Source organism: Ochotona princeps, chromosome 6 (genome assembly GCF_030435755.1).
Source record: "Ochotona princeps isolate mOchPri1 chromosome 6, mOchPri1.hap1, whole genome shotgun sequence".
Lineage (NCBI taxonomy): Eukaryota > Metazoa > Chordata > Mammalia > Lagomorpha > Ochotonidae > Ochotona > Ochotona princeps.
Genome location: NC_080837.1, coordinates 69,426,279 through 69,454,129, shown reverse-complemented (window position 1 = coordinate 69,454,129; position 27,851 = coordinate 69,426,279). Strand labels below are relative to the sequence as shown.

At 43.2% G+C, this 27,851-nt stretch overlaps 1 protein-coding gene across 1 annotated transcript; it reads right to left on the bottom strand.

The window, feature by feature from the left end:
* Positions 1 to 1,005: 1,005 nt before the first annotated feature.
* PSMC6 (proteasome 26S subunit, ATPase 6) lies at positions 1,006 to 24,235 on the bottom strand. The gene is made up of 14 exons (XM_004584825.4): positions 24,074 to 24,235; positions 23,067 to 23,146; positions 22,940 to 22,979; positions 22,680 to 22,732; positions 20,242 to 20,309; positions 19,265 to 19,379; positions 17,023 to 17,110; positions 13,517 to 13,578; positions 13,312 to 13,435; positions 12,767 to 12,828; positions 10,911 to 11,031; positions 10,700 to 10,780; positions 4,782 to 4,853; positions 1,006 to 1,507 (listed from the first exon to the last, which is right to left on the bottom strand). The coding sequence occupies exons 1-14, from the start codon at positions 24,198 to 24,200 to the stop codon at positions 1,389 to 1,391; spliced, it is 1,212 nt and encodes a 403-aa protein (XP_004584882.1). The 5' UTR covers positions 24,201 to 24,235; the 3' UTR covers positions 1,006 to 1,388.
* Positions 24,236 to 27,851: the final 3,616 nt, after the last annotated feature.

The following is a 27,851-nucleotide window of genomic DNA, read 5'->3' as shown; positions in this document are numbered from 1 at the left end:
TTGAGTGCAAACTGTCTTCCTCCGCCTTTAAAAACTGTAAGATCCCATGCTACTTTTTAATTTGAAGAGTGACTATATAATTAACCAGGTCATGTATTGTTGGTTCTTTAGTGTTGGACACTAAGGGTTGAACGCTTTTATAATAGCACCTTTAATTACATAATCTCAAGGGACCACCCAATGGTGACTTGTACTTTGTATTGCCACATTAGGGGAAACAGCTGTGAATTTGTAACAAAACTTCTCTTTTAAAACGTTCTGACTGGCATCGTGGCAGTTAAGCCACCATGTAGGTCCCAGCTACTCTACCCCCAGTCCAGCTCCCCTGGTAATGGCCCCTTGGGCCCCTACCACCCTCCTGAGACCCAGATAAAGCTCCTGGTGCTGGCCTGGCCTTTCCTGGCTGCCGGGGCAAGCTGGCAGTGAAGCGCTGGATCAAAGATCCTCTTTCCTTCTGTCACTAAAAGAAACAAATCATTCAAAAACATTTCTGCCAACAACACCCCCTCCACCCGACACTCCTGCTGTGTAATCCAGACACTAGCTTTTGTAATAATTAGTCTCTTGTAATTACAATATATGCAAAATTTTAAAGGTGTATTTATAGGAGGACTTTTCTGGGGATACAGTTCAAACCTTAACATTTTCAGAAGCAAACTATTATTTCACATAAACCAAGAATGCCAGATCACAATTATTAGCAAATATTACTTTTAATCATAATTTTTAGAAAGTTATGTATGTGCAGGTAATCTTTCCAGCAGCTGTCACACAGCCTCATTACAGCAGAAGAGGATGTCACTGTGTTCTGAGAAGAGAAGCATTCACTCCCACAGCTGTGTTCTATACAACAGGGTCTATGAATACCACGTGTGGGGCTATTTTACAGGAAAAGCCAAAAACCTACCTAAATACAAGTTCATCAGGCTTATCAAATAAATAGCTTACTTACTAAAGAGTTTAAAGGACTACAACAAATGTCCTCTTAGAAAAGATAAGAATATATTTAGGAGAACTGAATCAAACATTTTATTCAACTTTTAGGATGAAGAAAAACAAATGATATAAAATAAGTCATAAGAAATGCTCCCTTGTTCTACTCCCAGACCATCTGCAATGCTTTACAAAATGTTCACACAGCAAATATGAAAAGCTTCAACATTCTTTTGTAACTTCTGCTGCAATTAATGCAACATTAACAACATACAAATTTCTTCTGTACCAATCTTAAAAGTTGAATTACAGAATTATATACTAATTTGTTACTCATACATATTTTATTCATACATTTTAATGAGATCATTGCCAAAACACACATTATTTTCCTTAACTTTATTTTTACATTAAGCCAATGCCTGTCATGCAGCCATCAAAAACCTTACAGTAAATTACACAGGTTTGTAGTCCAGTTTAGACTCTAGCTTCTTCGAATCAGCCACTTTTCTGACCGCTTTCATGAAGTCTTCCTGTACTACAAAATCATGATCAGCACGAATTGCAAACATACCTGTGGGAAAGACGACAACATGATTGATATATGTCACACATGAACTTTGCTCACTGTCAAAGCTCAACAGAGTGATTCTATAAATGCAAAGGAGCCTTTTTTCTGAGCCAGTATTTCCAACAACTTAAAAACCACTAGCTGTGGGGCGGAGGCCTGCTGCTGCACAGCCAGCTTCCTACACAGGTGGGCGCCGCTTCGAGCCCTGCCTGCTCCATCAGCTCCTAGAGATTAATTCTGATGTCATGATCAAGTAAAGCGGTTAAGTATCATCATCCATTAATTAAATGAACCCTACTAATATTTCCATTGAGGATCTTCTTATATTCAATTTTCACTTATAGAAAATTAGTGGATGGAAATAATTGCAAAGATGCTTCCTATCTTTCCCTTCTTAAAGCTTTTCTTTTCATTGACTTGAAAGGCAGAGTTACAGAAGAGGGAAGAGGGAGAACGGGAGGAAGAGCGGAGGCGGGGCAGACGGCGACAGATCATCCACCTGTGCTCACTCCGGGTGGTCTGTAGGGCCAGGGCAAGCCAGGCTGGAGCCAGGAGCCTGGAACTCCACCTGGGCTTTAAAGAGTGTGTCAGGGGCACAAGCACCTGCCTGAGTGATCTGCTACTTTCCCAGGTACATTAGCAGGGTTCTAGGTCAGAAGTGGAGCAGCCAGAACTTGAATCAGCAACCACATGCAATGCTGGCATCACAGGTGGCGGGTTAATCCACTGCACTGTGAATCGGGCACACCTTAGCTTTCCTTTCTAAATTTTCACTGAAGAAGTCTTGGAAATCTGTTGAGTAAGATGGTTGGCTTTTGAAAAAAAGTGGTATCTCAAAACCTGTTTAAAAGACTACAACTAAAAAAAAAAAAGACTACAACTAAATTAGATAAGTGATATTTATAAATCTTCTGCACTATTTTGGGTGTATTAGCAAACGAGATATATCCTTAAGATAATTTTCATGTGACTACTTGAAAAGGCAACTGTAACAGAATCAAGTGTATTTTAAATTGCAAGAAGGTATGTACTCAAGACTTCAAGTCTAATAGAAACAAAACTAGAAGTTCAGTTTGACTCCAGGTATGAATGACTCACCTGGCTTAAAAAGCTAAAACTTTAGTCTACAAGGAAGTCATAGCTCTTCACTGAGAATAACATGCTAAACTTTCAAAAATATGTGGGAAAAGAAAAGCAGAACACAATTTCATGGCATCAATCTGTAAGATCATACCATTGCTCTTGCTGGAATCCTACTTTCACCTATCCTCTGATACTAACTGTGGTCTGCTCAGCCATGAAAAAGAATGAAATTTTACCATTTGCAACAAAATATACCCAGATGGAAACCATTATCCTTACAGAAATAAGCCAGTTTCAAAGACGAACATCGTCTGTGCCTCCTGATCTGTGACAACTAATGCACAAAGCACAGGAAGTGCAATCTCTACGTGAGATGAGCGTCCTGGGAATTAACTGCTCTATACAGCAAGTTTATGCTCATAAGTAATAGTGGGCTCTTCATGTTCATTTTAGCTCACTGGTATTATATATAATCTTATTTCTTTTTTCTCCTTCCTCCACTTGGTATGTCATGGCATCTTTAAATGCTGGAAAGTTAAGCTTGTTACTGTGAAGTGAATGAATATATCATTGTAATAATCTGGGGGAAAAGTGAAGGGAGGGGGGAAGGAGGAGAGGGGCAGGTTAGGGTGGAACTCCTGTGCTTCTAAATAAGTATTGTGAAAAAATATGAAGTCTACTTAATATACATTAAAAATAAGAATAAAAATGTAACTTGGTTGAGATTCTGGAAAGAGTGTGTCATAAATTACCCCAGGTACTAAAGTTTACCTCTTAATATTTTTGTTTATGTGAACATGATTTACTCTGATTTGAATTCACAGTTTCTAGACCTGCAGATCTTTGATCCAACTGGTAAGTTACAGCACACCTCCGGGGTAACTCCTACTGAAAAGCCACACCCAAGCAATCTCTTTAATCACTGCTGAACATGATGGGAAAATACAAGGTCATCAGCAGATCCTAGTGCTTAAGAGAACAATTCATCTACAAGCTATAAAGTCACGAACTAAAAAACAACTGTAGAAACAACGTTTTTTAAGATTTGAAGATTTTATACAGAAGACAAACGATTAAATGACTACAGGGAAAGCTTTAAAGTCATCTGTAGCCACCAAGTAAAAACAGTATCACACAATCCACAAAAATGCACAATCAGATTTTACAGAAATTGCATGATCTGGGCTCGGCAGCGTGGCCTAGTGGCTAAGGTCCTCGCCTTGATCCCATATGGCCGCTGGTTCTAATCCCAGCAGCTCCACTTCCTCTCTATCTATCCTCCTCTCAGTATATCTGACTTTGTAATAAAAATAAAATAAATCTTTAAAAAAAAAAAAAAAAAAGAAATTGCATGATCATGGAATTCATCAATCTTCCAAAACTAACTGCTCACAGACCTACAGCTGTTTTATGGCAGCCAAGGATGTGACAGACAATTCTTCCCACAACCTCAGGGGACAGCGCCTGACCACGTAGCCAGCTTAGGCAGTCAAAAGTTAAATCTCATGCCATGGGGGAGGGAAGACAGGGAGCAGTGGTGAACAGATATTTCAGTGTCCTCTCTTGAGCTGGGTAATCCTGGAAGGCACTCTGTACATTTCCCTGAGACCTTCTAAACATCAAGTCCCCTCGCCTGCAGCAGCCAACCCAGTGCCGCACCCTTCTTCCCATCTCCTTTGCTGCTCTCTGCCTTACATCCATCCCTGCCCCACTCCATCCCAGACTCTGAGAAACAAGAGGCACCCAAGTCTTTGCAAGGTCCAGGTTCTGCCTTTGGACATAAGCAGTCTCAAGTTGGGCCCGGCGGCGTGGCCTAGCAGCTAAAGTCCTCGCCTTGAATGCACCAGGATCCCATATGGGTGCTGGTTCTAATCCCGGCAGCTCCACTTCCCGTCCAGCTCCCTGCTTGTGGCTTGTGAAAGCAGTCGAGGACAGCCCAAAGTCTTGGGACCCTGCACCTGTGTGGGAGACCTGGAAGAGGTTCCTGGCTCCTGGCTTCGGATTGGCACAGCACCGGCCGTTGCAGTCACTTGGGGAGTGAATCATCGGACAGAAGATCTTCCTCTATCTCTCCTCCTCTCTGTATATCTAACTTTGTAATAAAATAAATAAATCTTCTTAAAAAAAAAAAAAAGCAGTCTCAGCAATTTTAAAAAATCACTGTCAGTAGTCAAAGCAGCCTGTGAACTCCTACCTGCTTCAGTACAAACATTTCTCAGGTCTGCTCCATTAAAGCCATCTGAAAGCTTCACGATCGCTTCATAATCTGTTTAGAAAAGAAGAAGAAAACAGATGGAAATTAGCTCCCCCGTCCAAAAATTAATAATAAAATCAGACATTTTCTGTGATCTAAACAACTTGGAAATTCATCCCACAATATTAACAAGCAAAAGGTAAAATTCTGGTAAATAATTTCTAGGCATAAATATCACATATCTCTCAAACCTTAAACCAGCAAATGAAGCTATAAACACCTCGGCAGTCTGTACACTGCAAGCAGCTCGGCACATGTGAACTTCACACACGTGTCAAGCTATGACTCAATAAAATAACCAATTTTTAAGTACACCTGTAACATCCAAAGCCAGCTATAACAAAAGCATTTGTTTCAGTCACACAAAATAAATATTAAAGGTCTCAAAAACAGTTTTCAGGAAAAATTTCATCACATGGAAACCACGCAGCAGGTAGCTGGCTTCTATGCAAGCTTAAGTGAGCAAGTGTTGATTCATGAAAATCTCTCCACTCACCCAGGAGACATACGTGAACCGAAGAGCTACAGGTGTGGGATAGCAACTGATTTGATAGGGAACACAAAGAGAAATAAGAAATCACACGAACATGTGGACTTGCTGTAAGGGTCTGTCCTTCCAGGATGTATCAAACTCTACCTGAAGTTAGTCTGGTTCAAGGTCAGGGATACCTGGGCTGACACAGGCTCTAGCAACTAGTAACAGCTCAGCAGTGTATGGAGGAAACCTAGAAAGTGAGGTCCTGTGTTCAGGCTTTCCAATTGAGAACTCTCAAAAATGCAATGAAGGAATGAGAGGCAAAAAGCAATAATATGTAATTATTTTGAGCTACTAACTTCTAAAGGGATTCTTTTCCTAACTGCTGCAAAATTATACAGGCGTCGGGCCCAGCGGCGTGGCCTAGCGGCTTAAGTCCTCGCCTTGAATGCACCCCGCAATCCCACATGGGCACCGGTTCTAATCCTGGCAGCTCCACTTCCCATCCAGCTCCCTGCTTGTGGCCTGGGAAAGCAGTCAAGGACGGCCCAATGCTTTGGGACACTGCACCTGTGTGGGAGACCCGGAGGAGGTTCCTGGTTCCCAGCTTCGGATTGGCGCAGCACCAGCCATTGTGGTCACTTGGGGAGTGAATCATCGGACGGAAGATCTTCCTCTCTGTCTCTCCTCTCTGTATATCTGACTTTGTAATAAAAATAAATAAATCTTTAAAAAAAAAAAAAAAAGAATTACTTAACCCAAAGGAAACTTTCAGTCCAATCCTTTTCAATCCCTCGCCAACAAGCAAGTCAAAGCTTTAAAAAAAAAAAAAAATTATACAGGCTGTTTCTAGTTCATAGATCGCCAAATTTTTCCCGTGAAGGGTAAGACAATAAATGCTCTATGCTTTTCAGGACATATGGTCTCTACCGTTAACTAGTCAACTCTGCGGATGTACTGGAAGTCAGCCAGAAAGAAGATATAAATGAATGAACATGATTGTTACAACAAAATACTATTTACACAAACAGAAGGCAAGCAGCATGTAGGTCCTAACCACCACCCTGCTGGCCTCTATCCTAGTCCAGTCCCACATTTAACTATGCAACTATCACCATCAACCTGCATATAGTCTGCCTTTCCTCCCTATCCACAGTGAAAAGCATGCTCACAGACAAGGCCAACTCCTCTTCAAGGCAAGCACATTACAAATTTCTTACTCCCGTATCACTCCTAGGAGCATTAAAAACCTGCCAAATCTTCTGGTCTATTTCCTTCCATATAGAGCCCCATTTTTTTTCTCTGTCCTCTTCCATAGAAGTCATTAGAAGACATATCTAAATTCTACTGTTTCTCCTTTTCAACTTCTCCCAAACTCCACCACTGCAAAGGAACTATGAACACATGACTTCTGACTTGTTGTTTAACTTAAAGGCCTACTCTCAGAGCTCGACCTGACCTTCTGTTGGCATGGCACAGAGGAGCGTTCCTTCCTGAAACACCCATTCAAGGCCAGTACGGTGGTGAAATAGGTTAAGCCAAGGCTTGGGACACTGGCACACTCTACACGGATGCTGTTTCCAGGCCTAGCTGCTCTGCTTCTAATCTGGCTCCTTGCTAAGGCACCTGGGAAGAGAAGGACGCTGGCTCAGGTATCTGAGTTCCTGCACCCACATGGGAGACCTGGATAGAATTCCTGGCTCTTGACTCTGGCCTAGCCCAGCCCTCACTGTTATGAACACTTTTTGGGAGTGAACCAGGGGATGGGAAATTTCTCTGTTACTCTTTTAAATAATATTGTGTAAATATTTTTCTTCCTGGGTACCATCAGCTACTGCTTTTATTCCTTCCTCTGTCACTGTGTTTTCAGACTATTAATGTGTTTATCTCAACTTCGTAATGTTGGAATTATTTAAGCTCAACTCTGACTTCCTCTCCATGTCTGTACATCCTGTTGGAAATCTCTTCAAAGGACTTTAAAACCCATTTTTATACTGGTATTTTTCCCATTTTATTTCTCTAGCACAAACATGCCCAATGAACATACCATATTCATCAACAATATTTTAGTAATTAGCTAGTAACCAGAGCTAAATTCCTACTCCTTTCTTAAAGTCTAATCTTCCAGTTTTTTTCACTTTTTATTGATGACAGTTCCATCTTTCCAGCTGCCTAGGCAAAAATTTGCATTCTCCCTGATTCTTCTCTCTTTTTACTGTTTTAGATTATTATATTTTTAAACTACTCATCTATTTTTACTGGGGGGGAAAAGCCACAGGGAGGAGGGGAGTGGAGAGGTCTGCCATCCACTGGTTCACCCCACAAATGGCCACAAAAGCCAGAGCTGAACTGATTCAAACGTAGGAGCCAGGAGCTTCTTCCAGGCTTCCCAAGCAGTGCAGGGCCCAAGGACTTGAGCCAAACTCCACTGCTTTCCCAGGCCATAAGCAGGGAGCTGATCAGAACTGGGGTAGTCGGAGCTTGAACTGGCACCATGAGTCAGCCCGATTCTTCTCTTTACTTCATGCCCCACATCCAATTCATAAGCAAGTTCTACCAACTCGACTTTCAAAATACATTCAGATTTTCACCATTTTAAAACTGTCCCAATTATGCTTCAATAAAGCTGGTGGGACTTTGCTTCCACTTATGATAAAGCTACATTATCTCATACAGAAGTTTAATAGCCAAAATTTTATATTCTGGTTTCTCTTCAAATCATGTAACAGCCAAAGTTTTATGTTAATGATAGTAAACAGACAGAAACTTAACCTGACTATGGGGTACAGAAGTGGAGCCTTCAGGAAGTGGGTAAGATCAGAGGTGGATTGGCCAGGAGGGAGTCCTGGTGGCTTTGTAAAGGACAGAATCTCAGAGGGCACACGCCCTCACCATGTTCTACAGCCTGGGGTCCCCCTGTCAAGAGTCCAGATCAAGATTTCTATTTGGACTTTTTACCTCCAGACTCTTAAGCAAAAAACAAAACAAAGAAAAAAACAACTCTATAAAAGACAGAAGACAGAACGGGACAGTCATTCATCTCAGCTATATGTTGGCAGCAAATTATGGGGCAAACGGAGACTTTATGATGGACCATATCAATCAGTGGACGACCTCATCGAGCGAAACGGGCAGCGATTCATAACTAGAGAACTATTAACACCACTTGGGCACATATCTCGGAGCATGCCCCACATCCGGGACTTGGGGTGGGCGGGAAACCGGGTGGGGCTTCTCCCTCAATGTCCCCCTTTACCTCAGATGCAGGATGGAAACAATATGGACATAATGGCATTGCCCACTTTCCTATCCCCCTGAACCTTTTTTTTCCTTTTTTCTTTTTTTTTTCTTTTTCCTTTAACTGTAATTAACTATGTAAAGATTGTCAACAACAATACAATAATAAAAAAAAAAAACAGTAAAAAAAAAAAAAAAACAACTCTATAAAAGTAGCACACTATAGCAGACTAATTTATAGGGTATCATTTGTATGAGAACAACTGATTGGATATCATTTGAATGAACACTTGATCAAATATACAAAACAAAAACAGATACTTTCAGACAAGGGTATGGAAACCATTGATGGGTTCCACAGACAGGTTAATAGGAACTATGTCAGCTCCTCAATACCTCCTCCCTATCCTCTGTGACCCTCAGTCTGTACAAGCCTGATGCCACTAATCAACTCTGGCTACTGACCACCAGTCAATAGTCCATGTGTATGGTTACTGGCTCCACGCACCAAGTCCATCGCCGCAGGACAGCAAACGGCGCACTGTAGGTATTGTGGCATAGTAACAGAGAGGTACTAATATGCTAATAACCACACAAAAAAGAAAAACTGACAGAAGCAACTTCTCTGAATATGGCATTACATATACACAATCTTTAATTAAAAAGAAAAATATTTAGTGAAGCCAAGTGAAGAGAGAAATGGGGCATTAGAGATTCATAATACTAATTTTCTAGAAAAAGAAGTTAAAAATGATTGGTGGTGTGACTAACCCACCCACCTTGCCTGCAGTATGAGCATTCCACAAGGGAGCTGGTTTGAGTCACGACTGCTCCTCTTCCAAGCCAGCTCCCTGCGGATAAGCCTGGGAAACCAGCATTGCATGGCCCAAGAGCCTTTGCACTCTTGCATCCAGGCGGGAGACCTGGAAGAAGTTCCTGGCTGAGGCCTGTCTCAGTCTCAGCCACTGTGGCCATTTTAAGAGTAAATCACAAGATAGAAGTCCTGACTCTCCCTCTCTGTAACTCTGCTTTGCAAATAAGTAAATCTTTTTTTAAAAAAGTGAAAAATAGGGCCTGGCGCCGTAGCCTAGTGGCTAAAGTCCTCGCCTTGAATGCACCAGGATCACATATGGGTGACGGTTCTACTCCTGGCAGCTCCACTTCCCATCCAGTTCCCTGCTTGTGGCCTGGGAAAGCAGTTGAGGACGGCCCAAAGCCTTGGGACCCTGCATCGGCGTGGGAGAACCGGAAGGGCTCCTGGCTCTTGGCTTCAGATCGGCACAGCACCAGCCGTTGTGCTCACTTGGGGAGTGAATCATCGGACGGAAGATCTTCCTCTCTGTCTCTCCTCTTCTCTATATATCTGACTTTCCAATAAAAATAAATCTTTAAAAAAAAAGTGAAAAATAACCAAAAGTAAGATTCTGTTTTTCCTCATAATCCTCCAAGGGTGCACACATTCATCTGGCCACCATTACTCTGTCTTCGCCTGCCTCTTCCAGACACCAGGGCCTCTTTGCTGCTCCTTGAATATGCCAGGCACACACCTGTTTGCTCCCTCCTGAACAAAATAAGCCTACCCAATATCCACGTCTAACTCCTTCACCTTTTCCAGGCATTGCCTAAAAATGATCTTGGAAAGGTCCCCCTGTCCCCTCTCCCAAATGCATCTAAAAATACACATGCTCAAATATCTATACACACACATATACACACACACATATGCACACGCACATATACACACATATACACACATGCACACATATATATACACACATACACACATATACACACATACACACACATATACACATACACACACATACACACACACATACACACACACATACACACGCACGCTTCTTCTTAGAATTTCCCATCTCCTTTACTTTCCCCACAGCACTTATCCCCATTTTATATACTATATTCCATTTATTTATTTTTTCCTGACAAAAATATAAGTTCTCTAAAGGTAGGTATTTCTTTTGTCATTACTATGCCCCCAATACCTATAACACTTTCTTACTGTTTATAGTAATGAATATATGCTGAATTTACAACTAAATTTGGTAGACCATCGGCAATACTCAGAAGCATGCTACTTAACTTACCAGTTATAAACATATACGACACACCATTTCCTTACCTATTTCTCCATGCTTTGTAATGGGACCTGCATGGATTTTCAATATATCTAATCTTGCTTGCTCATTAGGTAAATCAATATCTGAAAATGAGAAATCATAAGAAACTATTTCACAGAGTGTTGTTTGTTTTGAATAAAGTGGGCGTGACAAGATCAAGGAAAAGAGAAACAGACACCAAGGGAAATGGATGAGTCAAGAGTCTTCACTCACGGATTTTCCTATCTAATCTTCCTGGACGCAGCAAAGCAGGATCCAGTGTATCTGGTCTGTTTGTGGCCATGATCATTTTAACTCTATGCAGAGTATCAAATCCATCCATTTGATTCAGCAACTGAGAACATCAAAAAATCAAGGAGAGATTTTACAAAACATTTTAACCACTAAATAACAGACAGAATACATTCTTTAGTAGGGTATTTCAAAAAAATCTGTGGAAAAATAGAACTTAAAAATGTTTTTATTTTGGTTTTGAAATCTATGCTTAGTTTTTTCATAACATGTATTTTTCATTAACTTTTTGAGGTACCCCCACATATGAATATCATAACGTGTTTCCTATTGATACATGATCTTCAGAATCATCATTTCATAGAATTTTTTTTTCTTTCTCTTATATAAATGTGTGTATGTTCCAGACTCAAAGTCCCAAGACAAAGGATGTGCTGTGTTCTGACCATGAACTTTTCCAAAGCCTCAGGTAGTTGTAGTAAATCTTAAATATCCACCTAATGAAATAAAACTAGGAGGATCAGATTTGTAACACTCATGATGCTTTTACACTTGATCTTAGCCAAAGGCCTAGAAGCCATCACTCATGATAATTTTTAATAAAATTACTTTATAGAATAAGAACTAAAAAAACAAGTACTATTGCTGATAAAAATGTATTGGTGCTTATGTCAAATGTAATATCCAAGTTAGGCTGATTAGGCACAAAGATTTTTCCACAGATCTGATAATAAACTTGCAACACATTTTTTCACGTAGAAATACAAAGATACCCAACATTATTTCCTTTGACCCCCCAAATTTTCTTGAATGAATCCTGAAAAATCATACTGCAGTTAACATATTCTTTAAAATCTAGCTAGTCAAGGTGGGCACTGTGGTACAGGGATTTAAGCAGCAGCTTAGGACACCAACAGTCCTTGCTGGAGTCCCTGGGATCGAGTCCTGCCTCTGCTCTTACACCTGGGAGGCAGCAGATGACAGCCCAACTATGTGGTTTCTATGACCCCACATGGGGGCCCAGGTGGAGTTCTAGCTCCTTGATTCAGTCTGGCTCAACTCTAGCTGCCTCAAGCATTTGAGGAATGAACCAGCAGAATAAAAGATCACTCTATTCTTTCATATAGAAATAAATCAAACTTGAAAAAAAAATCTAGGTAGCCTGACAATATGTTAGTTGATATTACCAGTGACAGAACATAAAACCAGTATTTGTCTTGTTTTGAAATATCTCAATTTTAAGTTTCTTGGAGTCTTTAAACTAATTTAAAGATATTGTACCTCTCTTGAGCAGACCAGCATAATTTATGAGAAGTGATTTTCAAATACACTCAATAGCAAGGAGCTGCATCACCTCCACTACTTTGTATCTGCACAAGTGGGAAAACATGTGGGATCTTGCCGTCACTTTCCAAGAACGTGGACCCGGGAAATGCAGAACCGGGGACAGGCCCCACACAGTCCTCAATGGCTGCAGCCAAACCATGCTAGCTGCCTTACGGTCCCAGTAATGAAGCAAGACAAGGAGGAGGACGCTCAGAGCAGAAACATAATCCTAACTCACTGCCAGTCAGTGATATCTGTTAATGCGTCTGCCAACATCAAATGTCTTATCAGAGCCAGCACAAGATCACAGTCATAATATACAATCTAAATATCTAAAGAGCTACCCTGCCTTACCAAGAAACAAACAAAACAAACAAACAAAAAAACAAGATAAAATGGTTCAAATGTATGCCAAGTCTGTAGATACTACTGTCCATATTTTTCCATTCCAATATGCAATGTTCAGGTCATTTAATAAGCATTAATAAGGCCCTTTATAAGTCACACATTACCTCCATTAAAGTTCTCTGAATCTCTCTATCGGCTGAAGTACCCTCAGAAAACCGACGACCACCTAAAATAGATTTGGACACATATTTGCATTATGTTTTTTCCACAATAAACATCATTTAAGAAAATCAAATGGAATAGTGTCAATTCAAAAACATTCAGATGGATGCTGGTGGTGCAGCACAGCCGCTCAGGCTCCCACCTGCAATGCTAACATCCACTGTGGGCGCCCATTTGAGTCCAGCCACTCCACTTACTACACAGTTCCCTGCTGACGTGCCTGGGAAGCAGTAGAAGATGGCCCTGCAACCACATGGAGGCCCAGACCAAGCTCCAGGCTCCCTGGTCAGCCCGGTCCAGGCTGGCTGGGACAGGTATTTAGAGAGTGACCCAGGACATGGACGATCTCTCTTCTAGTCTGTCCCTCTTTCGCTCTATTACTTTGTCTTTCAAATAAATAAATACATAAATATTAAAAGAAACAAGATGAAAAACTTTGCTAATAGTTTCCCAAAAAAGTTTAAATTTTGAAACATGTTATTCTTACCAATAGCATCAATTTCATCCATAAAAATTATACACGGCTGATGGTCTCTGGCATAATTAAACATTTCTCTGATCAAACGAGCACTTTCACCAATGTACTTGTCTACAATAGAACTAGATACAACCTGTTTAAAGGAAAGACATTAAGGTAAATATAAGGCAATTCAAGAAAAAGTTAATCTAACTACAAAGAATCTTCCCTTTACCTTTAAGAAGTTACAATCCAGCTGACTGGCAACAGCTCTTGCCAGGAGTGTCTTTCCTGTGCCTGGAGTGACAAAAGAAGTCCTCCTTAGATGCAAAGTAAAACAAGCTTTCAAAAGTCTTATAAGAATGCAATCCTTTGGGCCCGGCAGCGTGGCCTAGCGGCTTAAGTCCTCGCCTTAAAAGCCCCGGGATCCCATATGGGCGCCGGTTCTAATCCCGGCAGCTCCACTTCCCATCCAGCTCCCTGCTTGTGGCCTGGGAAAGCAGTCGAGGACGGCCCAATGCATTGGGACACTGCACCCGCGTGGGAGACCTGGAAGAGGTTCCTGGTTCCCGGCATCGGATCGGCGCGCATCGGCCCGTTGCGGCTCACTTGGGGAGTGAATCATCGGACGGAAGATCTTCCTCTCTGTCTCTCCTCTCTGTATATCTGACTGTAATAAAATGAATAAATCTTAAAAAAAAAAAAAAAGAATGCAATCCTTTGGAGAAAAAAAATTCCCAAATTAAAGCTAAATGCTAAACGTAATTTCCACATAAAATCCAAAGCATTTATTCTCGATATTAAAATTTTGAATTGCACTCGAGACATCCCTTGTAATTGTTATTTTTAATGAACAAATAATTGCTATTCACATATTTAAGTACTTGGTATTAGATACATGTATATCTAAAGGCAAATGTGGTGTTATAGTAACATTTATTATGAAATTACTACACCTGGTTATTAACATGAATGACCTTAATACCTGTCCTTACCATTATTTTGTAGTGAAACATCTCAAATCCACTTTTCCCAATTAAAAAATACTTATTACATTAATAATCATAATCAACATGCTCTGCAACAATTCCCTTCAATTAATCCTGCAACCTAACTCAACCGTCCTATCTCCCATCTTCCGCTCACTAGCCTCACCTCTGCTCATTCAACATTTTCACATTCCTCATGAACATCTCGTGACTGTCTGTCTTTTCATGGCTAGCCTGTTTACTCAGCATAACATTCACCCATGCTATCCCAGGAGGCAATCTCTAAGTCAGACTACTGTTCCATATATATACATCTCACACACACACACACACACACACACACTTTCTTTATCCCTTCATCTGTTAATGAGCACCTGGGTTGCTTTCATAAATTCTGGCTATTGTGAATGATGCTGTAATGAACATGGGAGTACAGATACCTCTTCAACACACTGATTTTACTTTTTAAAAAAGATCTATTTGTTCAGAATGACACACAGAGACAAGGGGTCTCACACACAAACACACACACAGAAAGAAAGAGACATCTTCCTCCATTAGTTCACTTCCATAACATCTGTAACAACTAGGGCTGGGTCATGCAGAAACCAGCAGTCAGGAACTCCATCTAGGTGTCCTGTGTGGGGGACAGAGGAGGAGAAGGCAAGCATGGGCGGGGGGCAGGAGCTGGTGTTATGGCACAGTGGGTAAAGCTGCCAGCTGCAATGCCAGCATCTCATATGGGCACCAGTTTGTGTCCCAGCTATCCCAGTTCCAATGCAGCTCCTTGGTATCAGTTTGGGAAAAGGGCTAAGGCTCTTGTCACCCGCATGGGAGACCAAGATGAAGCTTCTGGCACAGCGCTGCCTGCTACAGCCAACCAGCAGGCTGAAGATCGGCATCGCCCCTTCCCTCTGTAACTGTGATTTCAAATACATCTTAAAAACAAACAAAAAACCCTAATGATCTATCCTGAACACTCAATGGGTGTTTACCTATACATACTTTAGCATCAAGAGTTAGTTATTTGGTAACTAATATTTTAGTGAATTATATACACCTTCCAAACATTGACATCTTTCATTACACTCAAACATTTGGGAAAAAAAAAAAAAAAAAAAACCTCGCTGGGAACAGCACTGCGATGCACCAGGTAAAGCCTCGCCTGTATCCCCTAGGGACACCAGCTCGCATCCCCACTGATCCAGCTCCCTGCTAATGGCCTGGTTAAACAGCAGAGGATGGACCAGGCATCTCGGTCCTTGTCACCTGTTGGGAGACACAGATGAAGCTCCTGATTTCTGGCTTCAGCCAGGGACAGCACTGGCCATCTGGGGCACGAACTAGCAGATAAGATCTCATTCTCGACCTCTCTAACTCTTTCCAAATAATTAAATCTCTAGAAAAGTCTTTAGCTATTAATATATTAGAAAGCTGTCAAGCTGACAATTCCAAATACAAGCTTTCAAAAATTCTAATTTTTGCTTAAAGCTCAAATTTTGCCTCTTATGAAAGAAATTGTCAGTTCTGTTTTTTTACATTTATTTATGTTGAAAGAAGAGTTTACAGAGTCACAGGAGAGATCTTCCATCTGCTGGGTCACTACCCAAATGGCCACAAGCACCAGTGCTGAGCCAGGCTGAAGCCAGGAGCCTGGAGCTTCTTCCGAGTCCGCCAGGTGGGTGCAGGGCCCCAAGCGTTCAGGCCACCCTTTGCTGCTTTCTGAGCTGCACTAGCAGCCAGCTGGATAGGAATAGAGCAGCCGGGACTTGAACAATGCCTAAATGTGATGCCAACATTGCACATGGTGGCACAGCTGTCAGCTGTTTCAATAGGACACGCTCACTTTGTGCATCTAGAAAAATGTATGCCAATCACCAATCTGAATAACCAAAACCAGACTGCAAACTGTCCTGTTAACTAACACTGATATGCTCTCCAAGGCAGCCTAACCCAGTGGCAATACAACTGACTTCACAATGCTTCTACTTAAAGACCACCATCCTTCCAATGAGAAGTACTCAGTACATAGTTTCAATTGCATTACACAGGACATAAACGATTACTCAGATTTAACAAGATTATCATTTTTACTGCTCCACTAATCACATTTTAAAATGAAATCCATTGTTTAAGTCTAAATAAATATTCATTGTTATTATTTCTTTGTAAAGCACAAAGATTGTTTTGTTCCCCAAACACCAACAATAGCCAGGGCTGGACCAGCCTGATGCCAGGAGCCAGGAACTTAACATGGGCCTCCTTTCTAATTGGCAGAGACACAGTCCCCCGAGTCAGCAGTAGGAAACTCACGGAGTGGAGCCAGGGCTTGAGCCTTACACTGCAACAGCAGGGCTCTTCATGGCGGTGTCAAATGTCCATGCCTCATTTCTTTGCCAAAACATGCCAGCATGACAGTCAAGAACATAGTGACTACATGTCCTCTTTGATGCCCCCAAGAACTGACTCAAGCTACGCTTTGGCGCCACCAGCACCGATGTCAACACAGTGACATCTGAGCAGCATCAAGGCGGCTTTGACCTCGCGGATTCCATGAGAGCGTGTCTGAGATGCCTGAAGGTCACAGGACAGCTGCCCTCGTCACACGGCCTGAGAAGACACCTGCGCCGTGAGGCTCCGAGGCACACACCTCTTGTCCCGCGCTGACCCTGAACTGACTGCCTGACGTTTTCATCTCGCCTTTGAATTCCTCACCTCATTCATGTATTGGAGAAATAAAAATAATACCAACCTGGTGGTCCATACAACAAACAACCTTTGGGAGGTATGATTCCTACACGCTGGAATAATTCTGGATTTGTAAGAGGTAATTCTATGACCTGAAAAAGAAGGCATGTGTTTCTCAGGCTAGCAGATTTTAACGCATTTTCAAAAACTTCACAGTGTCAACAGCCAAGCGTGTACATCACAATCAACAACCAAGTTAAGCTTCCATGCTATATAAAACCACTTATATTAGAAGTTTTTCTTTAGGTAGATTTAAAATTGCTCAATTTTTAAGAAAATTAAATAATGATTATCTTAACAAACCACACATATGACTGGGGTAAAACACAGGCATGTAACTTCTTAAAACATACTTGAAATATACACCGCAAATCTGTGCATGAGTTGGATGTGTTTTACACCTCAGTGAAGAGTTACACATTTAAGGAAAAAAAGTTCCAAAGATCTGTACTAGTTTGCAGTTCGGAATACAAAACAAAATAATTATAAAACCAAGAAATAAGTTATAGTCTGTTTATCTTCATCTGTTTACATTTTGCCATAACAGTCACAGCAGAATAGAAACAAGACTGGTTCAAGGAATAAAAAAGAACAGACAAATACACACTACCGGTAACCTGGAAACCACTGCTGAATAGCTGTGTCCATGAAGTGTGACGAGCAGGAGGCAAGAATATGAGAAATTCATATTCGAAAGTGTTTGCAGACCCAGAGTGTACTGTGTGTGCATGTGTATGTGTGAATGTGTACACACGTATATGTGCATGCCTGTGTGCGTGTGTGCAGGTACGTGCACGTGTGTGTGGTGGGGCTGTGCTTGGCACCATCAGCACGGATGTCAACAGTGACGTGCGAGCAGTATCAGGGCAGCTGTGACCCTGGCAGGCCGTGCACAGGATGGTCCTCTACAGACCATCACAGAAAAGAAGTTTCCATAGCTCCACAGAACGCTCGCTCTCCACTCTGCTGCCCATCAATAAACACAGGTCAGACTTTCGTCTACACCTAGGGCAGCACTCCTCCGAGTCAGGCCAAATCCAACTTCATTGCGTAACCACCAGAATGCTCATTCCTGCGCCCCTCCCCCGAGCGATTTTAGCCAAACCATGAAAGAGCCTAGGATTCAGCATTTTTAGTGTCAGAGAAAAATCAATGTGCTGAAGTTTAAGAATTACTGACTAGGGCTCGGCAGTGTGGCCTAGTGGCTAAGGTCCTCGCCTTGATCCCATATGGCTGCTGGTTCTAGTCCCGGCAGCTCCACTTCCTCTCTGTCTCTCCTCCTCTCAGTATATCTGACTTTGTAATAAAAATAAAATAAATCTTTAAAAAAAAAATAAAAAAAAAAAAAAAAAAAAAAAAAAAAAAAAAAAAGAATTACTGACTAAAAAAATAAAAAACATTGACTTAGGGCTCAAATCACATGATATACAATGTTCCAACCACTCACTTATTCCCAAATATTTCCAGCTTACCTTAGTATAAAATGAACACGACACTGTGAACTGTCTTACAGGTAACTATTAAGTCATGTGTATGTACTACAATACAAAGCAAACCTTATCTAACAACTTTAGGACACTTCCATAGCCAGTACTTCTCAATGGCAGCCAACAACTTTAAGAAAATAAAATACTTAAGGCACAGGTAACTTTACTTTGAGAGTAAGTAGTTAAAGGCCAGCATTGTGGCATAGCTGGAAAAGCCACTGTCTCCAACGCCAGCATCTCATTTCCAACCCAGCTCCCTGCTGATGGCCTAGAAAAAGCAGCCCAAGATGGCCTCAAACACTGGGACCCCACCACGCATGCGACAGACGCAGAGGAAGCTCCTGGCTCCTGGCCTCAGCCTGGCCCAGCCCTGGCTCTTGACATCACATGAGGAGTGAACTAGTTGACTACCACCTCTCCCTCTCTCTATAACTCTTACAAATAAATGTATAAGTCTTTCAGAAAAAAAAAAGAGTAGTTAAAAGTAATAATCTTATCTCACTTGACACAAATGTGCTACAACCTAACTAACCTTTTATGATCATCAAACCACAGATGGTAGCAGATTACACCAAATATTCTTAGCTTTTTATCCCCTTGCATTGATGCTAAAAAACAAGACGTTTTAAAAATCAAATTATCTCCAATAACTTTCAGTTAGAAATTCAGTATTATTCTTCCCTCAGCAAGGGTACTAAATATATTAATAATCCACACTGTTCGTCACCAACTTCAGAGAACAAAGCACAGGGCACCCACCTCCCTTAATTCCCGGATCTGTTCTGACAGGCCTCCAATCTCGGAGTAAGACACATTCCCAGGGTCCTCATGAGACATGTTGTAAACCAGCGGGTCCACCTCTCTGGGCAAATACCTACAACGAAAAGGTATGTGTTTTTCTTTCAAGCGGTGCATTTTTTTCCTCAGCATACATAGTACAAATGACTTGTTCACTCAAGCACCCAATTAAATTAAGCAAAGATGTGTCAAGGATGAAATGTCAACATATTCCACAATTTCCAGAAGCACGTATTTGGAATGAAATCTCTCTGGGAAATCAAAAGGTGAAGAAGATGGAATCACGGAGATTGATGCTGTGGTTCAGCGGGTGCAGTGGCTGCTCGGGACACCAGCCTTCTGCACCCGGCTGCTGCTCGACTCCAAGTCCACTTCCTGGAAGGCAGAGGAAGATAGAGCAAGCTCCTGGGTCCTTGTCAGACTCATGTGAGACCAGCACGCAGCTTCCGGTTCCTGGATTCAACCTGCTCTAACGCTTTATGTTGCCACCAATTGGGCAATGAATCAGTGAATGAGAGATTTCTCTCTTTCTGCACTCTGCCTTTCAAATAAATCTTAAAAATACATCTTAAGGGCCCGGCGCCGTGCCCTAGTGATTAAAGTCCTTGCCTTGAACACACCCAGGATCCCATATGGGCGCCGGTTCTAATCCCGGCAGCTCCACTTCCCATCCAGCTCCCTGCTTGTGGCCTGGGAAAGCAGTCAAGGACGGCCCAAAGCCTTGGGACCCTGCACCCATATGGGAGACATGGAAGAAGTTCCAGGTTCCTGGCATCGGATCGGCATGCAGTACCGACCGTTGTGGTCACTTGGGGAGTGAATCATGGGACGGAAGATCTTCCTCTCTGTCTCTCCTCTTCTCTTGTATATCTGACTTTGCAATAAAAATAAATAAATCTTTTTAAAAAATACATCTTAAATAAGAAGAAGAAACCCACCTCATGATAGTTAGTGTGGTCATATCCAAAGCAACTCTTGTTCCTGGCTTCAGCTTACTTTTGTCGAGCTGGTTTTGCAAAACAAAAGTATTATTATCTAAATACTAGAACAAAAATGTAACTCACAAAAGCTTAAGGTTGAGAAGCCAAATACTCATTTTTATCCTTCAGAAAGGACATAAATACCAAAGTATCAATTTCACACAAACTTTTTTTTTTCTATCTACCCCTTAACAGAATGATTGTTTGTGCATTTCTGCACTCAACAAATGATTAAAAAAAAAAAGTTTGTGGTGCAACAATCTTGAAGAGGCAGCAGACTTTGGAATTTTACTTTCAAATATTTACCCTTTTATGCAACTACGTTCATTATTTTGATTTAGCACAGAGACAGAAATAGAAGCATTATAGAAAATCCCTTTGCAAACAATTTAGGGAAAGTGTAGGGAAAACTTTAAACATTTATTCAGTAGGCTTACTTTCCAGAAAATAGTTTTTGGGAAGAACCTATGATCTAGAGGAACTGAGGGGAAACTGTTTTGCCTCAGGAAGATGTAAAACGAAACAAAAATCCCCAAATTCCCAAACTAGGAGCCATCACTTACACCTGTTCCCCAGCAGACACTATGCTAAGCACATTACATATCAGACTGAAACATGTTCAAGCACAGTGTCCTATTTGGGGAGCACTGGAAAGACACTACTCAGCAGATGCACCTAGAAAATGAAGAATGCTACTTTTCAAAATAGTTTCTACAGTTTAAAAAACTGCACACCAACATCGTTTCAGAATCATAAATTACTGACCACAGAGCTTGAGAAAAAGCTATACATTTAGGATTCAATATCAACTAACATGAAATAAAGACAAACTAGCCCTACTATAATAGAGTAAGTCTTTAAAAACTGCCAATAAGTGAGTTACTGGTGTCAATAAAGTATATTGTTTATATCTATAGGAAATATCCAGGCATTTCTATTATTTTCTAATTTTCGAATATTCTCTTGGGGCCAGCCCCGTGGTGCAGCGGGTTTAGGTCACCACCTGCAATGCCAGAATCTTACCAGTGCAGATTCAAATCCCAGCTGCTCCGTTTTCTGACTGGCTCCCTGTGATGGTGCTGGGGAGTCCAGATGCTTAGTCCCTACACCCGCAAGGACGACCAGAATGCAATTCCGCTCTCCTGGCTGCAGCCTGGCACAGCCCTGGCCAAGGCAGGTATTTAAGGAATAAACCAGCAGGTGGAAGATCTCTGCCTGCCTTTCTCTCTCTCTGTGTGTAATTCTGCCTTTTAAATAAATAAATACATGTTTTAAAAAAAATCCTGAACCTAACAAATATTCAGAAAAAGTTAAGAATGTTTTACCTAAGAATACTCTCTAGACAATAGAATAGTATATAAATTGGTTTCAGGTGATACTAAATGACTTTCTCCCACTTGTTTTTTGATGGCTGTAAAAAGAAATTTAGAGTTATTTCAATTAGCCTAACCTAAGTTACTTTATAAAAAATTAACTAAGGGGCCCGGCATCATGGCCTAGTGGCTAAAGTCTTCGCCTTGAAAGCCCCGGGATCCCATATGGGCGCCGGTTCTAATCCCAGAAGCTCCACTTCCCATCCAGCTCCCTGCTTGTGGCCTGGGAAAGCAGTCGAGGACGGCCCAATGCATTGGGACACTGCACCCGTGTGGGAGACCTGGAAGAGGTTCCAGGTTCCCAGCATCGGATTAGCACGCACCGGCCGTTGCGGCTCACTTGGGGAGTGAATCATCGGACAGAAGATCTTCCTCTCTGTCTCTCCTCCTCTGTGTATATCTGGCTGTAATAAAAATGAATAAATCTTTAAAAAAATAATAAATTAAATAAAATTAAAAATTAATTAAGGCTATCATACAGACTTTACATAACATTTATAAATGTCTAAACAAGAAATAAGGAGCTGGCACTTTGGCTCAACCGGCTAATCCTCCACTTCCAAGTGCCAGAATCCCATAAGGGTACTGGTTCTTGTCCCAGCTGCTCCACTTCTGATCCAGCTCCCTGATTGGGCTGGGAAAGCAGCAGAGGATGACCCTGCACCCATGTGGGAGACCAGCAAGAAGCTCCTGGCTTCTGGCTTGGCATCCGTTCAGCTCCAGCTGTTGCAGCCCCTTGGGCAGGAAACCGGCAGATGGAAGATCTTTCCAGGTCCAACATACTTGGATTTCTAAGTGTGTGGATCTGACCAAGGTGACACGACACATCAGAACGCAGGGAAAGCAGAAGTCACAGTTCATGGTTTGAATCCCGGCTTTCATAATAATTCGCTACATCCAAACAAATGAGCCTTGGCATTGTGGGCATAAGGCCTGACCTGCTTACCTCATAAATTAAACACAGTAACCTACAGGAATGCACGTTTGTCACTTACACAGCACTGCTGAAGGGTAAAGCATTACCTGCCTACGACAACCCACAACGTATCTCGGTCCATTTGTAGCTTTAACAATGACTGCAAAAAAAGAAAACACAAGGACAAAATGAAGAACAGAGAATAAAAACAGAAATAGAGCCACATCAACATCAACTTTTATTTCTGTCCTTCAAGGAAGACAGCAGTAAAAATATCCAACTCCACTTGCACTGCTGACGTTAAAATAGCAGGCATTTAGAAGCTGGGGAAGAGCGGTTTTCTTTACTAATAAGTTAATCCACTCACATTTTTCTTCGGTTAATTGCTTAAGCACTTCACCCACAATCTAAAAAAAAGAAAAATTATTATTTTTTTTTTTTGCTTGCAGCTAAAAACTAAGTAAATTACCATCACTCCCAACTCCATCACCTACCTGCCCAACACTCTGTAAGGCCTTCAGATCATTTTCAGACTTCTCATATTGCTTGGTAAGTTCTTTTAATTGTTCCCTTACTGAAATCACATAATTTGGACATTTTAAGATGAAATAATAAACTTAACATGTCACCCAGTCTGACTCTATGGAAGCTTCCTTCACCTCTATTTTACTTTAACAAGCTTCATATCAAACCACCAAAGGGGTAACGCCAACTGGAATGCAGGAGGTGACAGACTGCAAGTTGGAAGAGAAAACATCGTATTTGTTTTTCTTCTTGATGGGGAGTCTTTGTTGGCTGCTGCCCCTTTCGGGTAACATGCTTCCGGGATGCTCCAAATCCCAAGGAGTGAGTTAGAGACCCCGCTCTTCCTTCACCTAGCCCCCTGGACCACTGAGGCTGACTCCGACAAGTCAACAAGTGCAGGTCCCCCACACGCGCACGCCACACACACCCACAGGGCCAGGGACCTCCAGCGCTGAATGCAGTCCCTTGGGCTTGTTCCAAGCGAGCGCACCGTGAAGAACTCTGAACTGCTCAGAAGTAAGGGAAACTTGGATGCCTGGCGCGAGCAAAGCCTAGAGGGGCTCTCGGGGCCAGCGGGCCCCTGCTCCCTGCAGCTGCGGACCCGGCGGTCATCTCCGAGTCCCCTAGGGCGCCGGCGGCCGTCCACTCCCCCGGTCCCGGGACAGCAACCCGTGTCCCGGGAACCGGCCTCGGCCCACCGCCTCCAGACTCGTGCTCCGGCCGTTCCCCACTCCATCGCCCAACCGCGGTCGTCCTTCGCTCCAGCAGGTCGGGCCCCGGCCACCGCGTCCACGCCCGACCGGGTGCTGCCCCCCGGGCTCAGGGCGGGATGACAAAGCGCCTTGTCCCCGGACCAAGGCCTTCCTCCCACATCCCCGGGGCTCGGCTCGCCCAGCTCGCGCCAAGCCACCCGCTCCGTCCGCCACAGAAGCCAGAGTCCCTGCACGAGAGGACGCGGAAATAAAGGAGCACTCACACTCCTTCAGACGGCCGTCGATCTCCTTGTGCTCCAGCAGCTTCTTGCGGTAGTCCTGAAGCGCCTTATCTCTAGGGTCCGCCATGATGAGAAGCCGTCGCTCATAGGGGATGCCGGGAATGGCCATGGCCGCCCGGGCGGGGGGCGGGGCGGGGCGAGGGAGGAGAGCCGGCCAGGGGGCGGAGCCACGCGCGAGCCCGCCCCTTCCGGTCGGTTCCGCCTCTTCCCACCCCTTCTTCCAGCGCAGGGTCTCGCTTCCCTCCACGCGCCGGCGTGCGCCGAGGGCGGCCTCCAGCCACACCGCCCCCTGCAGGCAGCACTGGGTAAGGCAGGGGCTTAAGTCGCTGAACCCACTAAGAGATGGGAAGTGGGGAACGTGGAACCGCTCAAGATGACAGTTCCGATGGCTCAGCTGTGTGACACAGTTGGACTTTGGGTGCGACGTCTCCAGAAGGAGGAGACATTTCATTGTTCGTCAGCGAATGATGTACCAAGGATGGATTGGCTTGTGATAGGATGAGTCCAATTAAAAATATATAATCTCAGAGTGTAATAAACACAGGGAACGAAGTGAGACACGGTGACAGTACAGCGTCGTGGGGAGAATGCGTTTAAATTAAAACACTTAGCTGGGATGAGAAACAGCAGTACGCGTAGAATGCGGGAGAATATTCTGAGGGGAGGAGGCAGCCCACGCAGGGGTCCTGGTATAAGCTGGGCTCCCTTCCAGGTGTGTGGTTGAGAAGTGGGCATAAGATGGCCCGAAACACTGAGCTCGGCAGACGCAGACCCTTTGGTGTCAACTAGAACTGTCTCAGATTTCTGTGATTTGGGGTAGGAAAAAGCTTAATCCCCGCTCTCTCCACCCTAGCTGCCTTACAACTGCTAAAACCTCATCGGGCAGCGGAGAGTGCCCCGCGCCACGCCGCAGTCTCCACTGAGGCTGTCCCACCCTCAGAAGGCACGGACAACTCTAGTTGTTGCGATATGAACCTCTGTTCCTTGACATTAATGTTCCTGGGAATAGATAATCATGTAGCAATAACAGCTGCTAAATTATCCAAACTTCTCTTGTTGGAAAAAGTGCAAATTGATGTATATAAACAATCAAAAGTCACATAAAGAATGTGTCTCAGTTCATTTAAAAAAGTGTATGAGTATCATGTGACTAGTCTATTCTGTGTTTTAAATATGACTGGACCTTGAGGTAGATAATAAACAACGAGGATGCATTGGGCAGGGACAGTCCCTTCTCCCACTCATGGCAACTTCTCTGGTCCAACTGGTCCATCCAGATCAAAAGACGTCACCTCTGAAATCAACATTTAGAGTCGACAGAATGAGGCACAGGGGAAAAAGAAGACAATGCAGCTGGTTCAACACAACAAATATTTAAGAGTAGTTACTAGTACCGTTTTACTTATTTATTTAAAAGACAGAGATCAGAAAGTAATAGACAGCTCCTACGGGGACTCACTCCCCAGTGGCCCTCAGCAGCTGAGGATGGGCCAGCCTGGAGCCAGGAACTGGCCGTGTGCTAAGCTGGCAGGTGTGATGAGCCAGCGGTTAGCATCTCCTGTCAGAATGCCCTGCTTGGCTTCCTGACTCCAGCTCTCAGGTCCAGCTGGCGCTAATCCTCCTCTACAGGGGTAGCAGTGAGGACTCCAACGTCTGCCTTCCAACCACTGCCACACTCCGGTCTGGACAAGCCCCAGCCACTGTGGCATTTGGAGGGTGACTGGAAGATGGAGGACTGCCTGTCCATCTATCCTCTCTCAGAGTAAGAACTAAATTGTGTTGCCTCTGTGCTGACCAACAGTTTTTAAAGTGATATGTTTACGCTGCTGTTTCTCTTTTTTATGTATCTGAGAGGTGGAGCTACAGATAACAGAAAACATCCACGGGTTCACTCTGGAGACACCCACAATAGCTGTGCTTTGCTCTGGGACCTGAAGCCAGGAATCAGGAACAAAAATCTAGGGCTCCTCTATGGGTAGCAGGGCTGTGTTATCCGAGCCATCCTCCAGCCTCCCTGGGTGTGCGTTTGCCGGAAGCTGAGGTCACGTGCCAAAGCCAGAGCTGGAACCCGACAGTCTGACGTCAGACACAGGTGTTTCAACGGTGCTTTAACTGCTGAGCCACACGACCAGCCCCCTGTTTTAGGATTTATCCTTGGACTTTCCAGTTAGAAAGATAAAGATCAACTACTCTTACATCACGCCAGACAGACAGGGACTTGCCCCAAATCTTCATACATATTATAATGAGGATTCTGGCAATGGTGTATGGAAAAAACTTTATGGATTTAAATTTTGTTACGGGAAAGTAAGTTGGTCTTTAAATTCTCCCTCTCCATTTACTTTTGGAGATCCTTTGTAAGTGCAAGTTTCAGTTAGGGTACTCTCCACCAGGAGTTTAATTGCAGGGCCATAAATGCCAAATCAGCTACAGTTAGTGTTTGTTATAAAACTTTCCTCAGCTCTCTGGTTTTGTTTGTTTTGTGGGTACACACTGATTCTTCCCCAGGTTTTCAATACAACTGTTAACTTCCTGTAAATAGTGTTTTTCTGTAAGTCACACAGAGATTCCTCCATTTCCATTTTTTACCAAGAGTAATTCTCCTGGAGGCTTCCTCTTGGTGTTCTTATCTGGCGTCCACGTGTTTTCACAGCTCTCGTCTTAGAACTCCTCTTTCGTGTGTGATCTTGTCTTTCCTTTTCCTGTTTCACCTCTTTTTATTTTTTAAAGGGTTTCTTTTTTTTTTAATTTTTATTGGAAAGGCAGATATATAGAGAGGAGGAGAGACAGAGAGGAAGATCTTCCATCCGATGATTCGCTCTCCAAGTGACCGCAACAGCCAGCATTGTGCCAATCTGAAGCCAGGAGCCAGGAACTTCCTCCAGGTCTCCCACACAGATGCAGAGTCCCAAGGCTTTGGGCCATCCTCGATTGCTTTCCCAAGTCACAAGCAGGGAACTGGATTGGAAGCAGGGCCACCAGGATTAGAACCGGTGCCCGTATAGGATCCTGGGCGTGTTCAAGGCGAGGACTTTAACCACTATGCTATCGCGCTGGGCCCTGTTTCACCTCTTTGACTTCATCACACCCTGTCAGCAATTATGGAGAAAAGATTTAAAATGTCTGCTATTGAAGCCTATGCATGTATAAAAAGGTCTCACTCCCACTCTCTTACTTGACTGGCTCGCTCTAGAATTCTCTCAGAATTGTGAAGACGTTGCTCCATTGTCCTGCAGCTTCCACGGCCTGTGGAATGCCCATGTGATTCTCCATTCTTTGCAGGGTTCAGGTCTTGCCTTCTGAAGCTTTCTCTCTGTCGGGGCATTTCCCACTCCCTGAGCCTTTTCATCCAGGAAGTCAGCTGTCAAGACTGGCTCTTTCCTTGAATGACTTTTTTTGTTTTTTTTAAGATTTTTTTTTTATTACAAAGTCAGATATACAGAGAGGAGGAGAGACAATGTGGAAGATCTTCCCTCTGATGATTCACTCCCCAAGTGACCGCAACGGCCGGTGTGCGCCAATCCGAAGCCGGGAACCAGGAATCTCTTCCGGGTGCAGGGTCCCAAAGCCTTGGGCCATCCTCGACTACTTTCCCAGGCCACAAGCAGGGAGCTGGATGGGAAGTGGAGCTGCCGGGATTAGAACCGGTGCCCATATGGGATCCTGGGGCTTTCAAGGCGAGGACTTTAGCCGCTAGGCCACGCCACCGGGCCCTCCTTGAATGACTTTTATAATGATTTCTTCTCCTCTATTTTCATGT

Excerpts from the sequence above, each read along its gene's own strand:
- PSMC6 (XM_004584825.4), bottom strand. The coding sequence starts at position 24,200 with ATGGCCATTCCCGGCATCCCCTATGAGCGACGGCTTCTCATCATGGCG. Across the intron at positions 13,436-13,516 it reads TGGATTGTAACTTCTTAAAG|GTTGTATCTAGTTCTATTGT; the intron begins GTAAAGGGAAGA and ends TCCTTTAAACAG. Across the intron at positions 4,854-10,699 it reads TACAAAGCATGGAGAAATAG|ATTATGAAGCGATCGTGAAG; the intron begins GTAAGGAAATGG and ends TTTTCTAAACAG.